Below are 21,552 nucleotides of genomic sequence, written 5' to 3'. Positions count from 1 at the left end.
TATACAGCTAATTTCTTATTGAATTTACCCAAACGGGTAGGGTTTTAAACTGGGGTTTGTGGATTAAGGTTGTAAACTAAGGTTAGAGCTTCAAAATTGTGTTTTAAACTAAGGGTAGGGTTTAAAATGAGGGTTTTAAACTACGTCAAGGCTAAGCTCTCAAATTAGGGTTTTAAACTAGGGTTAGGGTTTTGAATTAGGTTTTAAACTAGGGTTAGGCTCACAAATTTAAAGTTTTTAACTACTGATAATGTTTCAAATTAGGGTTATAAACTACTGTAAGGAATTTTTAATTAACGTTTGAAACTAGGGTCAGGGTTTCAAATGAGAGTTTGGAATTTAGGCTAGGGAATCAAATTAAGTATTGGACGCCTTTTTAATCTCATCAAGTTTGCATTTAATGGCAATAAAACGGACAAAGCAGCCTTTTGTATTGATATATATGATAAGGTTGTGTGTGATGCGTTGTGCATTACAGTAAATATCCAGAAAGTAAAGAAATGGGCCCGAGTCAGGCGTTTTCTTAAGATACGTTTTATTGACTTGTACTAACAAGAAAAAACTGAAACAAAATCATCATTAGACACATTGATATAATTTGACTGATGCGTCCACTACATAAGAATCCCCAAAAAGTGATGAGGGAGAAGGAAATGAGACAATGATTGCAAAAACATCGCCAACGAGGTCCATTCTAGAAAGTTCCTCATACTACGCCGAGAAAGCATGTTGACAGTTTACAAACACAGCCTCATTTTATGCGTCTTCGTTGAGCGCTGATCTTCTCACCAGCACAATTGTGTCTTTTCACCTGCGACTCAAACCGGAAGCTTTTCTCACACACACTGCAATGGAATGATTTCTCGCCGGTGGGTGTCAAAGTTGTCTTTTCAGAGAACCAGAAAAAGGGTGTGTACTATTGTGTGTCTTGTCGAAGCGCCCTTTGTGGAGAAGCTTTTACCACAAACTGAACAGGCGAAAGGTGTCTCCCCAGCGTGTGTCGTCATGTGCTTCTTTAAAGTTCCCTTTGCGGAAAATGTTGGACCACAAACTGAGCAGGCAAAAGGTTTTTCCTCAGCGTGAGTGAGTATGTCTTTTTAAAGTTCCCTTTACGCAGAACCTTTTACCACAAATAGAGCAGGCAAAATGTCTTCCCCCTGCGTGTTTCATTTCGTGCTACTTCAAAGTTGTCTTCGTGGGCAAACTGAGCAGACAATTGGTTTCTCCCCAGTGTGTGTTCTTGTGCGTATTCCTAAATCTCCGCTGATAGAGAACACGTGACCACAAACTGAACAGGCAAAACCCATTTTCTCTCTCGTGTGTTCTATTGTGCCTTTTCAAAGATGACTTGTTGGCTAAAGTGTTGCCACACTGAGAACAGTTCACGCGTGTGTTGCCAGTGTGACGTGTGTTATCACCTTCATCACCATCATCATCATCATCATCATCATGGTCAGAAGAGCGTGACGTTGTGTCCCCAGCATCTGAAAATAGATCTATGAAGTCCATCCATCCATTTTCTGTACCGCTTGTCCTCACAAGGGTCGCGGGGGTTGCTGGAGCCTATCCCAGCTGGCTTCGGGCAGTAGGCGGGGTTACACCCTGAACTGCATGAAGTCACCCGATTGAAATCCTCCACCGACCTTCTTCACTCGTCACAAAGACATCAGTCAGTGGAAACATGCTGAGATCCTCACCCTGCTCTTCTTTATGGCGTTTGTGCTGCTGCTCTGGCTCCGCCTCCTCTCCCTCTCCCTCTTCTTCTTTAATCTGATGACGCTCTGGCTCCTCCTCCTCCTCCTCCTCTTTGCTCTGAAGGGGCTCTGGCTCCCGGCACTGGTCTTCGGTGAAATCCGCACGACACGAGAAGACAAAAGCACAAGGTTTGTCAAAGTCAACTTGGATACATTTGCGAAGGCTTGTTTTCTTCAAATCGACCGCTGTAATACTTTGTTGCAGAAGGTTTGGTGGTTACGTGCGGTTGTCCGCCTCATGGTCGAAGGTTCGTCAGGTCAGCTTGTTGTTGTTGTTGTTGTGTAGTGAAGGGTTCGACGTGGGAGTGTGTTTTTGTGTTTGTGTAGCGCTGAGAGAAGGGGTTGAAAATCCTCCTGGCGAACCCAAAATATTGGGCGAAGTGCGGAACTTGCGCCTGTAATTAGGGGGGGGGGGGGGTCGTAATCCCTCCTGGGTGAATCTAAAATGGGGGGAAGTGAATGACTGGAGGTCATTGCGCGTTAAGAAAGAAAAATCCTGTGAATGCTCGTCAATGGCAAGCAAAATGAGGGACGGCGGAGTTCTGTGTACACTTTAAAATTCCGTGAAATAAAAATGGCTGCTATACAACGTTTGTGTAAATGAGAAGTGAGGCTGGCGCTAAGATTAAGATAAGAAAAGAAAAAAAAGCGTGAGCCTTAACAGCCTGCTGATATTGAGGCATAATTGTATTGTGTCTGTTTGTCTCTGTTGTACACTTAAATTCCGTGAAATAAAAATGGCTGCTATACAACGTTTGTGTAAATGAGAAGTGAGGCTGGCGCTAAGATTAAGATAAGAAAAAAAAAAGAAAAAAAAGCTTGAGCCTTAACAGCCTGCTGATATTGAGGCATAATTGTATTGTGTCTGTTTGTCTTTGTGAGCTCTTGTGTGTGTCATATTGTCTAAACGATGACGTCTAAAAGGGCTTGAATTGTGTATAAGGGGTTGTTAGATAGAGTCTAACATAACTGCATAACAAAATGGTGGAAATAAGACATTTTGGTGTGTGTCAAACCTGAGGTGCGTGGGCCGTAAATGGTCCTGTCAGGGGTTAATACCTTTTAAGGGAAATTTGTGAGAGAGAAAATAATAAATAAAATAAAAACATTGTGGGATTGAATAAAGTTAAATTTAATATCTAAGGGGCTTAATTGGATGGATTGGTACTCAAGGGAATTGTTATGAGATAGTATACTAATCAAAACGGAGTCAAAATTTGCATTGCTGTGAATGTTGAAAATATATGTACTGTTTGGTGACTAATCCTGAGAGGCGTGAGTGTGTTTTATGATAAGAGTTAAGGAAAAGAAAAGTGCAGAATTAGTGGCTGAATTCAGATTAGATAAAGTGTTTAGAACACTGGTGGTGGTGTTGATGATTAACAGATGTGTGTGCGTGTGTTATGAGAGGCATCTGTTTCTCCCTTATCAGTCTGACCCCCGAGTGAGTGACCTCACTCCTTCACTTCCTGTGGACAAGAATTCAGATAAGCCACACTCCCCTTTTTGACTCCCAAATTGCAAAGTTGAATGAAAAATATCACTTGAACGATAGAAGTTTCTATGCGGAATTGCAATGACTTCATGACGAGAATAAGACGACGACGTATTCGAAAAGACTAATGACTATTTACTATTACTTTGACAGTTAGGGATTTTAAACCTTTATTGACTACATTTAAAAATACTTACTAGGTATCCTCCCCAGCAGGACCTGATAAGTACTGGCATTGAAGAGAAAAAGATTATTAAAAGGTTTTAAGACGCAAGCTTATATTGTAAATTGTAACGACTAACAGTTATGGTAGAAGGAAACGTACTAAGATGGGAAACGGGAATAAAAGATGACAGTGCTTTTTGTTTTTCTTCCTAATCCGAATATTAAGTGATTCTGATGTTGGTTTAATGACAGCATGTAAGTAAGTGGAAATCGGAGCAAAGAAGTGAATATTATCTATGCTAAAGATTAGTTATTGAAGTAGAGATACATTTGACTAGTGATGAAGGACTTGCTAAAGGCAGGAGTGCTGATTGAAAGTACGACATTCACTAACGAGACATTATTAGATCATTTGGATTCTGAAACAATATGTTCTTGTTGAAAATGTAAGTAATGAATAATATTATAACAGTACTGTACACCCAAATTGTATATTCTGGTTTAAATTTATACAGGAAGGAAAAAAAAAAAATATATATATATATATATATATAGTGTGTATGATTACCACAAGGATATTGTGAATGTCCCACAATAATCTCTCAAACAATTATAAATTGCTTGGATGCATTTGAAAGTCAGATTTGGATTTGCATTTGACGTCATTCTTTATTGCATCAAAGAAACGGAATTGAACTGTAAAAAAAACAACATACTTTAATTTACTAAAAAAAAAAATGGAGAATGTTAGAAATAAGGTTATGTTTTTGTAAAACAAGGATGTGTTAATGCCAGGTTTAGGCAACCAGGAACAGTTGATAGACAACAATCTGAAAGGAAGACAAGAGATTGAAATTCTTTTACTCGCCGAGGAGAGAGCGGACAAGAGATCTCGGCACTCCAAACGCAAACTCGCAGCCTTGACTTTGATGGGATTTTCAGAACAATGCAGACTAAGGTTAAGCCTCAATCGTAAAACATTCCCGACACGGTACCATCCTGCGATAAGTCCGCAGCTCTCGGGCATGGCTCGTACTCCCCTTCACGGAATAAATGCTTCACAAACTAAGCAAGAGTAAAAATACATGTGAATATACGATATATACATCAAACGTAACAAATATTTAGGTTATGTTTTGACTGTAAAGTGGTTATTATGGAGACCCAACGAGAAAAAAGAAGCAATCTTGTCGACCCTAAGATTTTGAAACAAAAACACTAAATGATATCTTAAACCCATGCGTGGTCTTGTGACCTGTTGTGAGCTTTTTGATGCTTTTGGTCATGCTATTTTGCTATTTTAAAATAAAGTAACACCCACGGGTTGATTTTGCGGCTGTGCAATTATTGCATGGGTTGGGGCCCTAATTATGCTAAGACAACAATGCCACTTAATGAAATTGAATTGATGACAAAGACAATATCTGACCAATTTTAATGGATAGATAAATGTGAAAAACAATTGATCAATGGCAGTATTAGCTTTATTAAAATATTAGAAAGCCATTTGAGCAGACAGTTGATTGCTGATATGGTGACGACCTAAGTAGTATAATTTAAGCCAGTATCATATACCGGGATTCATTGTTTACAAGATGATTGATATGATATGAAAAATGTATTACATTAAACTTAGCTACATGTAGTATAATACTATTAGTTTTGAAAAGTGCCTGCCTAAAATGCTGCCCCTCCTCCCAAGACATGTAAACCTCAATTTTTGTTTTAGCATGTTTTTGCCCCAGCAGCTTCATTGATGGCTGCTCTTGTCACCAGCACATTTGTGTCTTTTAATGTCACGCTTGACATGAAATATTTTTTCACACACACGACAGCTCAATTGTTTCTTTCCAGCGTGTGTTTTTGTGTGTGCTGCTAAATTTGTCTTTCGGTTAAATGTTTTCCCACAAACGGAACAAGCAAACGGTTTCTCACCAGTGTGTGTTCTTGTGTGTCTCGTTAAATTTGTCTTTTGAGTGAATCGAAGACCGCATACCGAGCAGGCAAAGGGTTTTTCTCCGGTGTGTGTTCTTTTGTGTGTTGTTAAAATTGTATTCCGAGAGAATCTTTGACCACAAACTGAGCAGGCAAAAGGTTTCTCTCCATCGTGTCGTCTTACGTGCCTTGTTAAATTGGTCTTTATCGAGAAACCTTTACCACAAATTGAGCAGGCAAAAGGTTTTTCTCCAGTGTGTGTCCTCGCGTGTCTTTTCAACGTTGACTTGCTGTAAAATGTTTTGTCGCACTGAGAACATTTCACACGTTCTGTGTCAGTGTGACATGTCATATCACCTTTTGAGTGTTCATCATCATCGTCGTTGTCAGTGTCGGGAGCGTGTGACGTTATGTCGTCACTATCTGTTAGCGGTGCTAAAACCCTGTCTGACTGTGATACTCCACAGCGGTCTTCATCATCATCATCATCATCATCACTCTTCACAATGACAGTCAATGGAAAGTCGGTGATGTCAGCTTCCTGCTCTTCCTCTTTAATGTGTGCAGTGTCTTGCTGCTCCTCCTCCTCTTTTATGAAAGTGGGACCCGGCGCCTCTCCTTGAACCTGAGGAGGGTCTGTCTCCTCTTCCTTTTTTATGTCGCGGTGCTCTGGTTCCTGCTGCTCAGAATGAAGATCTTCGCTGACATCTGCGGGACACAAGAAGACAAACACACCGACTGTATAAGAAGGTGTTTCTTTTGTTTTCCAAGAAACTGGAGAACAATTCTCGCTCAAAACTCAGTATTACTCCCGTAGTACTGCGCCTGTTGCTGCTACCGGCCGCCCAATCTGCGTCGCTATAGGCCTGCGCACCTAATTTCTCACAATTGAAGCTTAACTCTCTCTCTGAAGTGCCTTGAAGGTATCTTAGTACTTGCTTCACAGTAAACCACTGCTCTTCTGTAGGTTCGGCAAAAGTATTTGGGATAACCTCCTCACCACGTAACTTAAGTCTTACCTGTACGTCTGTTAAAGCATCTGTTGCGTACCATTGCTACAGTTTGTACTGCGCAGTGCCGTAAATATTTAGGCCGGGCCGCTTTCTGCTATCATGCATCCGCCCATCTCGAAAAGTGTGCGCCACAACCTGATGTGGGGAATACGAGGCTGACGTCTCGTGTCTTATTTTCTTTTTCCTTAAGAGTGGTTGGAACTCATTGCACATGTGTTCGGTCCATGTTGTCAGACCTGTTACACCCCACTTTCCCGTAAGGGGGTATTGGTATGTCTGCGAGAAACTTTTTCTGTGGCTAGCACAGTGTCGCTTTTCTGTTTCAGAAAGTATACAAATATAGCACCTGAGTAAACGACTACATATTTCCGTGTGTACCAATTGTAAGGGAGCCTCTGCTCTAGTATCGCGGTTTCGATTTCTAGTATGGGCAAATTTATTTCCCCTCAATACACACCTCACGCTCTTTTTCGGAACCTCGATGTTTTGCCTTAGATCTGCATACCTTTAACCACATTCTGCAGTTTGAGAACATCCTCATAATTGCAGTGGCCTAATTAATATCTGATGCCGTGTGTAAATGTGGCGGCACGGTGGCTGACTGGTTAGCACGACCGCCTCCCAGTGCAAAGGTTGTGAGATCAAGTCCGGGCTTCGGCCTTCCTGGGTGGAGTTTGCATGTTCTCCCCCGTGCTTGCGTGGGTTTTCTCCGGGTACTCCGGTTTCCTCCCGCATTCCAAAAACATGCATGGCAGGTGAATTGGACACTCCAAATTGTCCATAAGTGCGATTGTGAGTATGGTTGTTCGTCTCTGTGTGCCCTGCGATTGGCTGGCAACCAGTTCAGGGTGTAACCCCGCCTACTGCCCGAAGCCAGCTGGGATAGGCTCCAGCAACCCCCGCGACCCTTGTGAGGACAAGCGGTACAGAAAATGGAGGTTGGTATGAAAAGGGCGTCCCTCAACGTCGCCTTGTGTCGCTGTCGATAAGGTAAAACTCCGCATTACCTTTTTTCTGGGCGGCTCCACTGCACCGGGTTCCGTCAGCCAACTCAACGTCGTGCTTTCCTGGTCGGAACGCGCTGTCCAAGGTTTTGAACTTGGTCGCCTCTGTAACGATTGAGCCTCGTTCCTGGATGTTGCACGCCGTCTGCTTCTGGGTAGCGGTCAGTCCATCCCTCATTTTGAACGCGTCGTCGTCATCCGCTGAGATTTTACTCGCGCATGTGGCGTCTTTGCTTGTGTCATTTTTGCAACGACTGCACCGTGTCTTCTGCCGACACGCTTTCGCACAATGTCCTTTGATGCCACACTTGAAGCACGTTATCTCTGTGTCTTCTTTGTTCCGGTCTCGTGCGTTTCCTTCGGCGGGAGGACGTCCAGCTCTCCTCCCTTGAGCCTTCATTACTCTGTCACTTGACTCAGCTGCATTTGTCTTTTCCGTCTCTTCAAAACTTCGCAGCTTAGTTTTGAAATCTGCAAACGTGACGTCATCCTCTGTATGCGCCACGTGTATTGCGAATGGCTTAAAGCTTTCGGGCAGTCCCTTCAAGACCGCGGCTACTAATAAACCCTCTCCTAACGTTTCACCTGCATTTCGCAATGCCGTGACGGCTGTTTCAGCTCTGACGATGTAGTCCATTATGCTTTCGTCATCTCCCTTCTGAAGTGACGTGAGCGTGGTGTACAGATTGATGACGCGGGGTTTTCCTTTCCCGGTGTAATACTCCCTTAATATTTTCAAACCTTTTCTTCCGTCATTTGGCGCATCCGTCATAATTAATGAGAGACTTTTGTCATCGAGGAGTTGAATCATTTCTGCGAATGCGTCAGCATTTTTCTTTTCGTCTGTTGCTCTTGCGGCGTCGGTCGTTGGTTCTTCCAGCACAGTTTCTTTCAGCCCTATTCGATGGAAATGTCCCAACATTCTGGTCTCCCAAAGCTCATACTTCGTCTCATCTCCGTCGAACGTCAGTCGAGGCAACCTGCTTGCCCCTCGTGGATCCATGATGCTAGTTAGCTCTTCTTGCTAATTAGCCGTCCGTTAGCACGCGGCTCGTCGCGACTTTCTACACGGTGGATACTGACAAAACTTTCATCCAAACTTTCCTTCCGAATGACTCCTGGGTCCATAACCTGTTAAGTTGTGGCAGCTTGACGATGCATTCGGATGAATGAATGACGGAAAGATGAAGTGTCTTTAGCCAAGTAATGGCGTATTTATTGCGGAACTCAACAAGCAAGCGCGTCTGCATTTTACAATCTCCAGTCTCAACACGGAAGCAAAATAAAGGGTCCGAGCGCCTCATTGTGGGACAAGCGCGACATTGTAGTACTTTGTTGCACAAAGTTTGGCGGTTATGTGTGTGGTTGTCCGCCTCATGCTTTTAAGGTTAGTCATGTCAGCTTGATGTAAAAAGAAAAGAGCGTTTGGGACGATGACGTAACAACGTGTTTACTTTTGTGACATATTAAAGGCTCTTTGTACGGGCTCGACTTGAGCGCAGATTGTCATGTGGGCGGCTCGTACCATTTTAATCAATGACAGCATAATTAATTTGCTATTTTTTTTTTAGCATATTTAATAAGTGACTGATCATCACTTGGGGTTAGTGTTGTGTTGATTTGAGGTATATTGGCTACCTACGGTATATGACATGATTATGATAAGTTGAGCTGCTGTTTATTGAGACTTGTTTTTATTTTTTATTGTACTACTGAAGCTGCTTCATTGTTTACAGTCACACGATACCACCTTTTAACACCAATATTTACCTTTGCATGTTCTACTGTATGTATTCATTGAAAAGGGGAACCAATCTAATGTTCCAGCAATATCTATGGACCTGCATACATGATTTTATTATTATTATAAGTAATTGTTTTTGTTTTTTTCAGTCTTGCAACAACATCTGCATGGGAATAATAACTGGAATTAAAACACCATAATTAGATCTTGTGGGTTTATTCCTACCTTGAGTGGCATTCATGAAACAGAACACTAACTTAAAATGGATGGATGTAATATGCATACAACTATTACACTGTTGCTGTTCTTTTAATTGCAGCAAGGCTTAAGATGGGAATTGATAAGTATTTAACTATTTTAATTGTGTTTATCAATCCAATTCACTATTGATTTCTTCATTAATTGAAATTAAGAGAGGACATCAAATAAAACACATGCCTTTTTTTTTTGTTAGAACTCTTTAATAGCTTTGACTTTACACAGAAGATACAACGTGTACGTTCAAAATGTGGAATGTATCCAAAATAGGCAGCTTCTCAAAGTATGTCAGACTCAAGAGACCAAAATGCTTAGAGTTATTGTGTGCTCTACAAGATATCAAGAGTGCCTTAAAAATCCTACACTCTTATTGGTCCATAAAAATTAAATATTTGACTTTTTAAACTTAAATAAAAACAACTTTAAACACTGAGAATGAGACATGTCAAAGGGCAATCTTTTATCATTCTTGCAAGCAGAACAACTCTTAATCCACCAAGTATAGATTTTCCTTTATTTCCTCTTATATGACACTTTGCATGCAAACACTTACAAATATTTACACGTAACTGAAAAACAACCCCAAGCACAGCAACAATTCAATGGCCTGGCAGCGAATCACACTTTTTTCGCTGACGTGAGCCAAAAACGTGGGTGGTGCTTTAAGTGGCCTCGCCAGCTTGTGGACAGGACCTCTTTTTTAAAACTTTTTTTCCCCAGCAGCTTCATTGATGGCTGCTCTTCTCACCAGCACATTTGTGTCTTTTGATGTCACGCTTGACATGAAATCTTTTCTCACACACACCACAACTGAATTGTTTCTCTCCAGCATGTGTTTTTGTGTGTGCTGCTAAATTTGTCTTTCGGTTAAATGTTTTCCCACAAACGGAACAAGCAAACGGTTTCTCACCAGTGTGTGTTCTTGTGTGTCTCGTTAAATTCGTCTTTTGAGTGAATCGAAGACCGCATACCGAGCAGGCAAAAGGTTTTTCTCCAGTGTGTGTTCTTTTGTGTGTTGTTAAAATTGTATTCCTAGAGAATCTTTGACCACAAACTAAGCAAGCAAAAGGTTTCACCCCAGTGTGTGTTCTTGCGTGTATTTTCAAATCTTCCTTTATAGAGAATCTTTTATCGCAAACTAAGCAGGCAAAAGGTTTTTCTCCATCATGTCTTCTTATGTGCCTTGTTAAATTGGTCTTTATCGAGAAACCTTTACCACAAATTGAGCAGGCAAAAGGTTTTTCTCCAGTGTGTGTCCTTGTGTGTCTTTTCAGCGTTGACTTATTGTAAAATGTTTTGTCACACTGAGAACATTTCACACGTTCTGTGTCAGTGTGACATGTCATATCACCTTTTGAGTGTTCATCATTATCGTCGTTGTCAGTGTCAGGAGCGTGTGACGTTATGTCGTCACTATCTGTTAGCGGTGCTAAGACCCTGTCTGATTGTGATCCTCCACAGCGGTCTCCATCACCTTCCTCTTCATCATCATCATCATCATCTTCACTCTTCACAATGACAGTCAATGGAAAGTCAGTGATGTCAGCCTCCTGCTCTTCCTCTTTAATGTGTGGCGTGTCTTGCTCCTCTTTTTCTTTCATGAAAGTGGGACCCAGCGCCTCTCCGTGACCATGAGGAGGGTCTGTCTCCTCTTCCTTTTTTATGTAGTGGTGCTCTGGTTCCTGCTGCTCAGAATGAAGATCTTCGCTGACATCTGCAGGACACAAGAAGACAAACACACCGACTGTAAGAAGGTCAATCAAGCTTTGCTCATGTCTAATGTTGTGACTTTGACTTGGCTTCAGTAGTCCAGTAATAGGATGTATAAAATCAGCAATTTGTTATTATTGTTTTTATTTAATCGTTATTCACGTGTGTACCTTTGGCATCGACAAAATGGAAAGCACCCCATTAGGTAGTGTTTACTATTCATCCCACAACACAAACGTTCTTAACATATCCACATACTGTAGCACATAATTATTTAATTTTAATAACGTAATGAGGTGTCCATTAAAAATAAAATAATGAGAATATTTATAATAAAAAGTACTCAAAATTTAGTGAGCGACAGAAATGTACAAACCCGCTGCGTGGTACACAACTTGAGGCCTGAAAACAGCGTCCACTAGTTGACGTTGTCGCTCATTCTCCTCTTTTGTTCCACAAAGTTCCTTTGCGTACAACGCTGTTGGTTGCGCACACATTATTGCAAAGACAATCACAACACGTTCTTCCATTTGTTGGGCTTCCCTCTGTTAGCGGTTAGCCGGCTAAGCTGAGCTAGCTCAAGAGGCTTCGTGCACCGATACGAGTTCATCCCGATACGAAGATTTGATGAATGTCTCAGCCCAGTAATGTTAGGGTAATAATGGACGTCATTTGTTGTGGCTTCACTGCGTTCAGAAACACAACATGTGTATGAATGTCCGTGGTGTAGACACTTTTAGCACTGCTGATAAAGTGACGGCGAGAGAACGACTTCCGGGTCACGTTCTGCGGCGAGTGGAGGGACGGGAGAGATTAATACATATTTTGTCAACATTCATGACTCTGCTAACAAAAAGGCTTTGAAAGCTACATATTTGTTAATAATTTATTTGAATGCATTTAAAATCCATGGCATCATTGTTGCCCCCCGTTGTACACTTTTATTTTTGTTTCAATAAATATTTTTTTTATTGACACAATATAATTTGACGAATCAGTAAGAAATCCTGTCAATATATCATAATCCTAAGTAAATACAAAAATGGGGCGGCGGGGTACAGACTTCAACTAAACAAATTAGAATATTTCCAAAATCTATTGACCTTTCGCATTAAGATAAAAAAAAAAAAACTACATTGTCGTGCAAGAGCGGAAGTGAAAAAAAGTAAAAAATAAAATAAAATAAAAGGTGGACCCTTGGCAAAAATGAATTGCCCACCCCTGTTTTCATTTGATTAAGGCGATATATCATACAAATTCTATATGGGCTGGACTGAGAACACTGTTTTGCACGTGATACATTATTTGGTTGATATTGTATTTGCCTCCGTGAGCCGATGTAGTGATGTGTGCTAGCAGAAGTATCACCCATAGATGGCAATGTTGACTCCGGAGACATTTGTTAAGACAAGACAGTCATTGCTCCACAGTAATGCGACATAATGCACGATACAAACACGCGCACGCCCCCCCCCCCCCCCCCCCACACACACACCTGTAGTTAAACTCACTATAAATGTTCAAGTCCATGCTTTTTAAATAAAGTACAAACAATAAAAGCAATCCTAGGAATATTACGCAACTTTCGGTGCAGACACTGGAATGAGACGCAGTCGTAGTTTGTCCAAATGGTCTTGCCGTACTAACTACGCTGAAGTGCTACTTCTGTGCAGTTTTTTTTCCATTCTTGTAGCTTGACGCGCTGCCGCCATCAAATAATTATTCTGAATTAATTCTGAACGCAATGAAGCCTGGACATTGTACGACCTTTACTGGACAACAACATTATTCATGAATTTTTCTTGTCGGCTTCAACTCGTCTGGGTGCACGTCGAAGCTTCTCGAGCTAGCTTAGCTTAGCTTGCTAGCCGCTAACAAAGAGACGCCTTTGTTAGTAGCACAGCGCTAAACACGGATCAAGTGTGAGTCACTGTAAAGTGTTGCTATTATCGTTTAAAAATGTGTGCTAAAGTTGTGAAAGAAAAGCACGAGGGGGAAGTCGGTGAAGCAAAAGATGAGAAGGAGCGAGAACGTAAACTACTGGACGCTGTTTTTAGGCCTCGAGTTGTGTTCCACCGAGCAGGTGAGTACATTTCTTTAACTAAACTACTTCACACAGTGAATATATATGTGAATAATAATGTGCAAGTAGTAAGTACGTCCCACGTTTGGTTATTTATGATTATTTTACTTGTATAACTTCTTTTTTTTTTTTGCTTGTCATTGGAAAGCTTGAAAATTATAAATAAGATATAAATTTAAAAAAAATTCGTTGTACTGAAAAAGTACGACACAATTGTCGGTCTTTGCGCGTGAGTTCAGCAATTATTTTTAAACGTCAAATAGTTTTAGAAGCAAATCGATTTAGGAACTTCAAACAAAACTCGAGTCTGCATACCACTATTTACCAATTTATTTTTGACTCATTCAGATTTGGCAGGACGTTAACAACACCCTTCTCTGTGCTGTGGGCAAGAAATTTATATTTCTTTTTGCTTTATTAATGTATTTTTCACCGATGTGGGACAGTGGCCATGTTTTGTTGTGAACTGTGCATTATCAATAAAGATTCTCATTCTAAATGGATGTTAAGTAAAGAAAAATATGGGGCAGACAGCAAAATTAAAGGAGCTGCAGGAATTTCTGACTGCTATGTGACAAAATTCTCTTATCTTTGTCATTGGGATGCGTTGTTGGGGCGGCAAGATGGCAGCCTTATCGTATAACTTTAGCAAACCACGTGTGTTTGTCTTCTTGTGTCCTGCAGACGTCCCAGAAGATGATCGTGGACTTGAGCGGCAGGAGTGGAGCTCCAGGGTGGAGCAGCAGGAGCCAGAGCCCTCAAACATTAAAGAGGAAGAGCAGGAGGCTGAAATCACCAAGTTTCAAATTCTGGGTGTGATTGTGAAGGGTGAAGATGATGAAGAGCAAGGTCAGTGGTCACTGCTTAATTCCCTTCACAGTGAGGAGCGGCATCAAAAAGACTCAACATGAAACTTGACAGAGCGAAGCTGGATTTTAATAAACCTTGCACGTTTCTCTTCTTATGTCCCGCAGACATCAGTGAAGAAGATCTTCATATTGAGCAGCAACAGCCAGAGTCCCATCGCTGTAAGGAGGAGGAGCAAGAGGATGATTTGGCAGAGTTTCCATTGACTGTCATTGTAAAGAGTGAAGAAGGTGACGGAGACGCATACGAAGGCTTCCAAACACAAAGCCGCTTTGCTCCACTCACAGATGGTGGTGACATGACAGCACACTCTCCTGACACTGATGCTGATGATGAATACTCCAAAGGTGATATGCCATGTCACAATGATAACAAACACTTAGCATGTTGCCAGTGTGACAAAGCTTTTTACAACAAGTCAACATTGAAACGACACATACGAACACACACTGGAGAAAAGCCATTTTCCTGCTCAGTTTGTGATAAAAGATTCACTCAGAAGGGACATTTAATAGCACACACAAGAACACACACTGGGGAGAAACCTTTTGCCTGTTCAGTTTGTGGCAAAGGGTTTTCTAGAAAGGGAGATTTGAGAATACACTCAAGAACACACACTGGAGAGAAACCCTTTGCCTGCTCATTTTGTGGTACAAGCTTTAGACAGAAGGGAGATTTAATTGCACACACGAGAACCCACACTGGGGAGAAACCTTTTGCCTGCTCAGTTTGTGGCACAAGATTCACCCAGAAGGGACATCTAATAGCACACACAAGAACACATACCGGGGAGAAAACTTTTGCCTGTTCATTTTGTGGTACAAGATTTACTCAGAAAGGTGATTTAAGAATACACATAAGAACACACACTGGGGAGAAACCTTTTACCTGCTCAGTTTGCAGTTTAAGTTTCAGTGTACGTTCAACATTGATTCAACACATGAGAACACACACTGGCGAGAAACCCTTTTCCTGCACAGTTTGCAGTAAAAGTTTCTCTAAAAAGACAAATTTAACAGCACACACAAGAACACATGTTGGAGAAAAACCCTTTGCCTGCTTAGTTTGTGGGAAAGGATTCACTCAGAAGGGCCATTTAATTGCACACACAAGAACACACACAGGGGAGAAGACATTTGCCTGCTCAGATTGTGATAAAAAATTTGCTCAGAAGGAGCATTTAATATCACACACAAGAACACACACTGGTGAGAAACCATTCAGTTGCAGTGTGTGTGAGAAAAGATTTCATGTTAAGCGTCAGGTGAAGAGACACAAGTGTTCTGGTGTGAAGGTGGTCAGTGAATCTGGAGAAAGAAATTTAGACAGTGAGATGCCAACTGCCTAATCACTTTAGCCGTATTTTTTTATTGTCAACTACAGCATTTAGTTGACTCCTTAAATGAAATGTTTTTTTATAGCACTCCCAGTTTTGAAGATAAATGGTTATTGTATATAATTGACAGTAAAAATTACTTATTTCTATTTTTTTTACATTGTATTATATTTTAGGTTATACTCATTGTTAGTTTTTTCTTACTAAATGAATGGGTATAATACCCATATATGTATATACACGTATATATGTGTATACATGTGTATATATATATATATATATATATATATATATATAGTGACCATTTACATATTTATGATATGAAACCTATAATGACTTCATTGTCATTCATAATAAACAAATTTGTAAATGAAGTTTTATGTTATTTGTTTTGTCGTTCGGAAGCTTGCCAAACTGACAACAGTCGTGAGAAAATTCCTCATGTGAGATTGTACACCGGCTACTTTGCACAGCAGACCTTGTGCATGATGTTCTAATTATTATTGCATGCCTTAAAATTTGTGTTAGACAGACGAGCCCAATCCTCCATAGAGAACTGAGCGATAGTCGTCCTTATATTCCCGATATATGTTCAAACAATGAACCTTGTATGCACATTGACAAAAAAAAAAGACCAAATATGGAATAGGAAAGTTCCCCCAAATGAGTGCGCTTGAGCAGGCTTTAAAAACAGCCATCTGATACGTGCTGTAAATAAACTTGTCTGTTCAACAAGCTTGTGTGAGTGGAGTCTTAGTCATCAGATTCAAAGTTGTATGCAGTTTTGAGTGCCTGGTGTGTGCTTGCAAATATTTATTGACTCTGTAGGTTGCCGCATTATGAAGTTGAATCGAATATCAGTATTTATTTGTGTTCACGAGGCAGATATGCCACATCCAATATGGCGGACGCACTGCCAATACACTCAGTGAGGTAATTACTTACAAACGATTATTTTGCTGATTTACTACTGACAGTAGTCGCGATTACTAGTTGTAAAGTTGACAGCCCTAATCAGTAATAGGCACACAAAAAAAAGGCCATCTTGCTGGAGTTACGCCATTCAAGTTAGTATATCATACCTTATTAGAAACTGCAACATACACATCTCCCCTCAATCAAAATCGCTAATACTTCCTAAATAAATAATTACTTCCTCACACTTTTTTTGATTTACAGTCACCATAAATAACACACAAACATTAAATACATGCCTGACCATGTTGCTGTACCGTCATTCTACCAATAGATGTCACTGTTGATCTGTGCTAGTTCTGCTCACGTCCAAGTCCACATTTAGCTTCAGATGTTGTTCAGCAGCCCAAGGACGCTTCTTGCTTCTCGGCTTCAGTGTGAAAGTCGCACTCATAGAATCCAGAACCACCCACAAAAGTCGGCGATGGTGACTTTTTTTTTTTTTTGTTTCTTTCGCTCTCTCACATTTTAAACTATTCCTTAGCGTCTGTCCGTCCTCACAGCTCGCATAGTTTTTCAAATTAGAGGCAAAGCAAAGCACGATTGCTTCAAGCAGTTTATTGGTCGCTCACAGTTGAAGTTGACTGTGAATTTGACACATACAACAGCAGAGAATGGAAGTTTTTTTTACTTCAACAATTAAGAAAATGTCCAGCCAAATATTTCATCTAATGAACGCCAGCTAGCTTCATGCTTGCATTTAATGCGAAAAAAAACAAAAAACTATCCACACAAAAATGAGTTTCCTTCTTTATTTAACTTGAATAGTACTCACAACTGACAAGAAAAAAAGAAAATCACAGGACACACTATGAAAACATGTTACCGTTTTACATTTGATGAGTCCTCTATATACAAATCCCGATATGGTGATTAGGGAGTAGTGAATGAGTCATTAACTGCCAACAAATAGTCAGTTTCTTCACAGATTTTTTTGCAGCTTCAGTCGAAGCCACTCTTCTCACCAGCGCACTTGTGTCTCTTCACCTCACGCTTGACATAGAATCTTTTATCACACACACTGCAACTGAATGGTTTCTCACCCGTGTGTGTTCTTGTGTGTGTTATCAAAGTGCATCTCTGAGTGAATCCTTTCCCACAAAATGAGCAGGCAAAAGGTTTCTCTCCAGTGTGTGTTCTTTTGTGTGTTACTAAATGCCCCTGCACAGAGAATCGCTTATTGCAAACTGAGCAGGCAAACGGTTTTTCCCCAGTGTGCGTTCTTGTGTGCGCTTTTAAATGACCCATTTGACTGAATTTTTTACCACAGACTGAACAGGAATAAGGTTTCTCCCCAGTGTGTGTTCTTGTGTGTACTATTAAATGCCTTTTTATGGAGAATCTTTTATCACAAACCGAGCAGATAAAAGGTTTTTCTCCGGTGTGTGTTCTTGTGTGCCTTTTCAGCGATGAATTGTAGAAAAAAGTTTTGTCACACTGAGAACATTTCACGCGTTTGTTGTCAGTGTCACATGTCGCATCATCTTTAGTGTGTCCATCGTCATCGTCAGATGAGTGTGACGTCATGTCGTCACCTTCTGATAGTGGTGAGAAGAAGCCGTCGTCTTTTGGTCCACGGTGGTCTCCATCATCTTCTTCGCTATCATCTTCACTCTTCACAATGACTGTCAATGGAAGGTCTGCAATATCAGCCTCTTGCTCTTCTTCTTTAATGTGACAGGACGCCCGTTCCCCTTCAACGTGAGGACGCTCCGACGCTTGTTCAGTCACATCTGCAGGAACGGGGACAAGAAGATAAAAACAAAAGGATTTGCTTAAGCCAAGTTTACACCAAGTCACTGTTTGATTCAAGGTGAGTCAAGTTATGCGACAAGTCAAGTCACCTCATGCAGTATCTGGCCTTTATAAAGGGAGAAGACAAATAAGGTCAAATGCAGTGGCACCTTCACCTGCATGTTTTTTTCCCCCCTTTCACGTCCAAGCTAGTAACTGATTTTACTTGGATACCGTTTCAATATTCTCCACCGAAAGTCAAATGCCATTAATCCATTCCATGACCAGCCTAGAAACATGTAAATGTTATTTTAATAAAGACAAGTAGCATTGTAATTACAAAAACATAAAACAATAAAAGACTATGTAAAAAAACAAAAAACAAAAAAAGAGTTTAATGAAGTGAAATTATGGTATATTAACACAAGATGAGTAACAACTTGACTTTACTTGAGTAGACAAAATGGCGTGGATATGAAGAGTGTAGCTATTTGAAATGTTCCTTTTGAGTAGGCAAAACTGAATTTTAGATATCTCTTAACACATACCCAGTCTAGATGTTACTGCAAGTGTAAAGAGGGTTTTCCATTCAAAGCCATTATCACACTGAGGCAGATATGACGATGTCTTAAACAGGCGCTATTATGATTGGTCGGTAAAGTCCAAATCTCTACTGTTGACCAAGTTTCTATCGTAATTTGTCAGCCCAACCCTGAACCCCACGAATGGAAGTGGAGTTTTGTGTCCATTGTTTGTCTGTTCAAGCCAGGCAAGTGGTCTGCAAAGAGTCCCTCTCGTTTCATCAGTAGATAAAACCTTTGAAATATCAGACATGTGGTGTTTCTTCGCCCAGTAACACTAGAAAGTAATTAGTTGCTGATTAAGTGAGAGTAAGCAAACAAACCTGATCTGAGAACCACATCTTGATGCTTCTCCAAATCAGCTTGCCGTAATTGATGTTGTTGGTCGTTCTCCTCTTTTGTCCGAGAAATATCCTCCTCGCACTCTTCTTTCACACGTTTTGTAGGCATTTTCACAAAATAATAAGTACACTTTACATTACTCACTCAACACAGCGACGTGCTGCAAACGAATGACGCGTGTCTTTTGTTTGCGGCTAGCAAGCTAAGCTAAACCATCTGAAGACGCCTCAGCGACACGACTTTATCCGGACAAGTTGGCAACAAGTCTAATTTTCATACCTGGCGCCAATAAAAATAGTGATGAGACGTAATGTGTCAAGGCTCACTTACGCTCGGTTTCAGGGATGGGAAATGTTATTTAATATAGCGCGTTTTGTTACAGTACAAGGAAGAGCTTCAGCAGAAGTTGTACGGCAACTCCATTTGGACAAATTACGATTGTGTGATAATAAAACCTTCGAACGTTCTGAAAATACCCATGGACGGTATTTGAAGAATACCGACGTCAAAGTTAAGATAAAAGCGTAAACAGTGCCTTCTAAATATAGGCCAGAAGGCGATTTGTAGGAGTTGCGTGTATGACTGCTGCTCTTCCATCTCTGTTTCCGTCGTGTCGTCATGAATATGCAGCGATTGTGCAAACGTTTAAAGATAGATTGACTGACAGATTTCCACATACTATTAATGCAGACACAAAAAATAGCAGCTCGTAATGTGCGTGTATTTATTTTATATACGTTGTTACTTTAAAATATATATATATTCATACTGCTGCGTCACTTACTTTTAAGAAAATAATAATCAACTTCAATTACATCATCCCCCGATTGATTTCTAACCAATGGACTATTGACCTTTTGCACGTGCCCTCATGGGAACGCCCCCTACGGGACGCTGGACGGCTAAAGAGCCACTTGCTTGTATTGTAACCATTGAATCTCGTACAGCGTAAAGTATTTTATCTAATCGATTATCTTGTAAAATGGTCATATCTTGCTGTGCGGTCGGTTGTACGGACAGACAAAGGAGTAAAACAAATGTTGCTTTTTATCGCATACCTACTAATGAAGACAAAATACATCGAATGATAGCATCAATCAACAGAAAGGACTGGCAGCCCACAAAGTATTCACGGATTTGCAGCGATCTTTTTGTTGTTGTTGCGAGGTCAGTAGATAAATGTTGTAATTAGTAGATAAATGTTCATACATTTTACTAGTAAACTTACACTCTTGAATTGTGTGTTTCAAATGACATTAACGAGCCAGATAGTTAGCGTCCACTTCAACTGCACGAACACACACTTAGTTTTAAAATGCACCTTCTTCAAAACTATTAAGTGCGTTTGACTGTTTAATAACAGGGGATTTCGTCTTTGTGCTTGAAAATTTTCACTCTGGAGCCGGAGTCCTATTCATGAAATTACTGCATAGCTTGCCACTACGATAGTCATTTGTTCCATGCTAGTAAACATAGTAACATAACATTATCCCAGCGTTTGAATATAGAACAGATAATGTAAAAAAATAGTCAGTTAGCATGATAAACAAGTTTTACATTTGCATTACGAGGTATATTGTCCCCCGGTGTGAGCGTAGCATATCTCGGCCCAGAGAATCATCAGCCAGCGACAAGCTTTTAAATCAGCCCCGGTGTAAGGAGAAGAGACGGCATTGACTACATAATGATATAGCTCGTTTGCTGTGAATTCCGGCAAAGTCGGCGATTTGTATAACATGGTGAAAACAGCAGGCAACATAAGGTAAGGGGCTGTTTTCAAACTAGCAATCTCTAATTTAAGTAAATATCGCGCTCTATGAGTCCCGACTAAATGTGCAAATGGTCATGGAATTTAGGCCTACAACAAAAAAAATACATGTGATGTAAGACAAAAAAATATGAACAGAATATTTTTCTAATTACATCTTTTGAAAAAAAGAAGAAAAAAAGCCAAAGAATATATTGTTCCAAGCGATCTTCAAAACTTTCAATTATATTGCAAAAAGACGGACACTACATGTTTTGTCTTAGTGTGAATGCCGTAGCCTGCGACCCCCCCCCCCCAAAAAAAGATGGCCGACCTGCTGCGCATGCGCACTGTGGATTGAGTAGACTTCACCAAATCATTCTTCCCGATTAATAATTCGATCAAAATTAGTACTGGTCGGACTCGAGCCTCGACTTGATTTGTCCGTCACTATTTTACTTGACTCAAACATTATAAATTTAATTTTTCTTGTTTGGGTGCACGTTGGAGCTTTTCGAGCTAATTTAGCTTAGCTTGCTAGCCGCTAACAAAGAGAGGCGATGCGTTTGCAACACAAACCTGAGAAGAAATCCAAGTGAGCGCAAAGTGCTGTAATTGCGGCGTGGAAATGTGTGCCAGAAAGACAGCAGAGTACAAGAAGGAACTTTGTGGAACAGAAGGGGAAAACGAGCCACAACGTCAACTACTGGACGCGCTTTGTAAGTTGGAGCCACAATCTGTTTTATACGAAGCCGGTTTGTTAATTTCTTACTCTCACTTGTTTACTAACTACGTTATAATGTTAAAAA

General features: G+C 40.6%; 3 protein-coding genes across 9 annotated transcripts in view; 2 read left to right on the top strand and 1 right to left on the bottom strand.

Moving 5' to 3' along the window:
* Positions 1 to 4,880: 4,880 nt before the first annotated feature.
* LOC147176619 (uncharacterized) lies at positions 4,881 to 11,850 on the bottom strand. Of its 2 annotated transcripts, none has more exons than XM_086070454.1 (2): positions 7,370 to 8,774; positions 4,881 to 6,057 (listed from the first exon to the last, which is right to left on the bottom strand). In XM_086070454.1, the coding sequence occupies exons 1-2, from the start codon at positions 8,367 to 8,369 to the stop codon at positions 5,165 to 5,167; spliced, it is 1,893 nt and encodes a 630-aa protein (XP_085926580.1). In that variant the 5' UTR covers positions 8,370 to 8,774; the 3' UTR covers positions 4,881 to 5,164. The 2 variants fall into 2 exon arrangements, with proteins under 2 accessions (XP_085926580.1, XP_085926581.1); XM_086070455.1 differs by lacking the exons at positions 4,881 to 6,057; positions 7,370 to 8,774 and adding exons at positions 9,559 to 11,082; positions 11,455 to 11,850.
* A 756-nt stretch (positions 11,851 to 12,606) lies between these two features.
* On the top strand, positions 12,607 to 18,151 carry LOC147176618 (uncharacterized). Of its 2 annotated transcripts, XM_086070471.1 has the most exons (4): positions 12,607 to 13,161; positions 13,846 to 14,010; positions 14,136 to 14,258; positions 18,021 to 18,151. In XM_086070471.1, the coding sequence occupies exons 1-4, from the start codon at positions 13,038 to 13,040 to the stop codon at positions 18,116 to 18,118; spliced, it is 510 nt and encodes a 169-aa protein (XP_085926597.1). In that variant the 5' UTR covers positions 12,607 to 13,037; the 3' UTR covers positions 18,119 to 18,151. The 2 variants fall into 2 exon arrangements, with proteins under 2 accessions (XP_085926597.1, XP_085926596.1); XM_086070470.1 differs by lacking the exon at positions 18,021 to 18,151 and having other exon boundaries at positions 12,636 to 13,161; positions 14,136 to 17,358.
* LOC147176617 (uncharacterized) overlaps positions 18,007 to 21,552 on the top strand; it is a 9,537-nt gene continuing 5,991 nt past the window's right edge. For 3 of the 5 annotated variants that reach the window (XM_086070461.1, XM_086070457.1, XM_086070456.1), the window contains exon 1: positions 19,906 to 21,462. In XM_086070461.1, the coding sequence (XP_085926587.1) occupies positions 21,372 to 21,462 (91 nt within the window). In that variant the 5' untranslated portion in view covers positions 19,906 to 21,371. Of the gene's footprint in view, positions 18,153 to 19,905; positions 21,463 to 21,552 lie in introns of those variants that run through there. The other 2 variants (XM_086070459.1, XM_086070458.1) reach the window with 2 other exon arrangements.

This window comes from Leptonotus elevatus, chromosome 3 (assembly GCF_054856555.1).
Source record: "Leptonotus elevatus isolate MCC_2025b chromosome 3, RoL_Lele_1.0, whole genome shotgun sequence".
NCBI lineage: Eukaryota > Metazoa > Chordata > Actinopteri > Syngnathiformes > Syngnathidae > Leptonotus > Leptonotus elevatus.
This window is presented reverse-complemented; position numbering and strand designations above follow the sequence as displayed.

Bases quoted from the DNA above. Each gene is read 5' to 3' on its own strand.
- LOC147176618 (XM_086070470.1), top strand. From the start codon at position 13,038: ATGTGTGCTAAAGTTGTGAAAGAAAAGCACGAGGGGGAAGTCGGTGAA. The intron at 13,162-13,845 runs GTGAGTACATTT...TGTGTCCTGCAG, and splicing joins AGTTGTGTTCCACCGAGCAG to ACGTCCCAGAAGATGATCGT. The intron at 14,011-14,135 runs GTCAGTGGTCAC...TATGTCCCGCAG, and splicing joins TGAAGATGATGAAGAGCAAG to ACATCAGTGAAGAAGATCTT.
- LOC147176619 (XM_086070454.1), bottom strand. From the start codon at position 8,369: ATGGATCCACGAGGGGCAAGCAGGTTGCCTCGACTGACGTTCGACGGA. The intron at 6,058-7,369 runs GTAATGCGGAGT...TGTGTCCCGCAG, and splicing joins TGGAGCCGCCCAGAAAAAAG to ATGTCAGCGAAGATCTTCAT.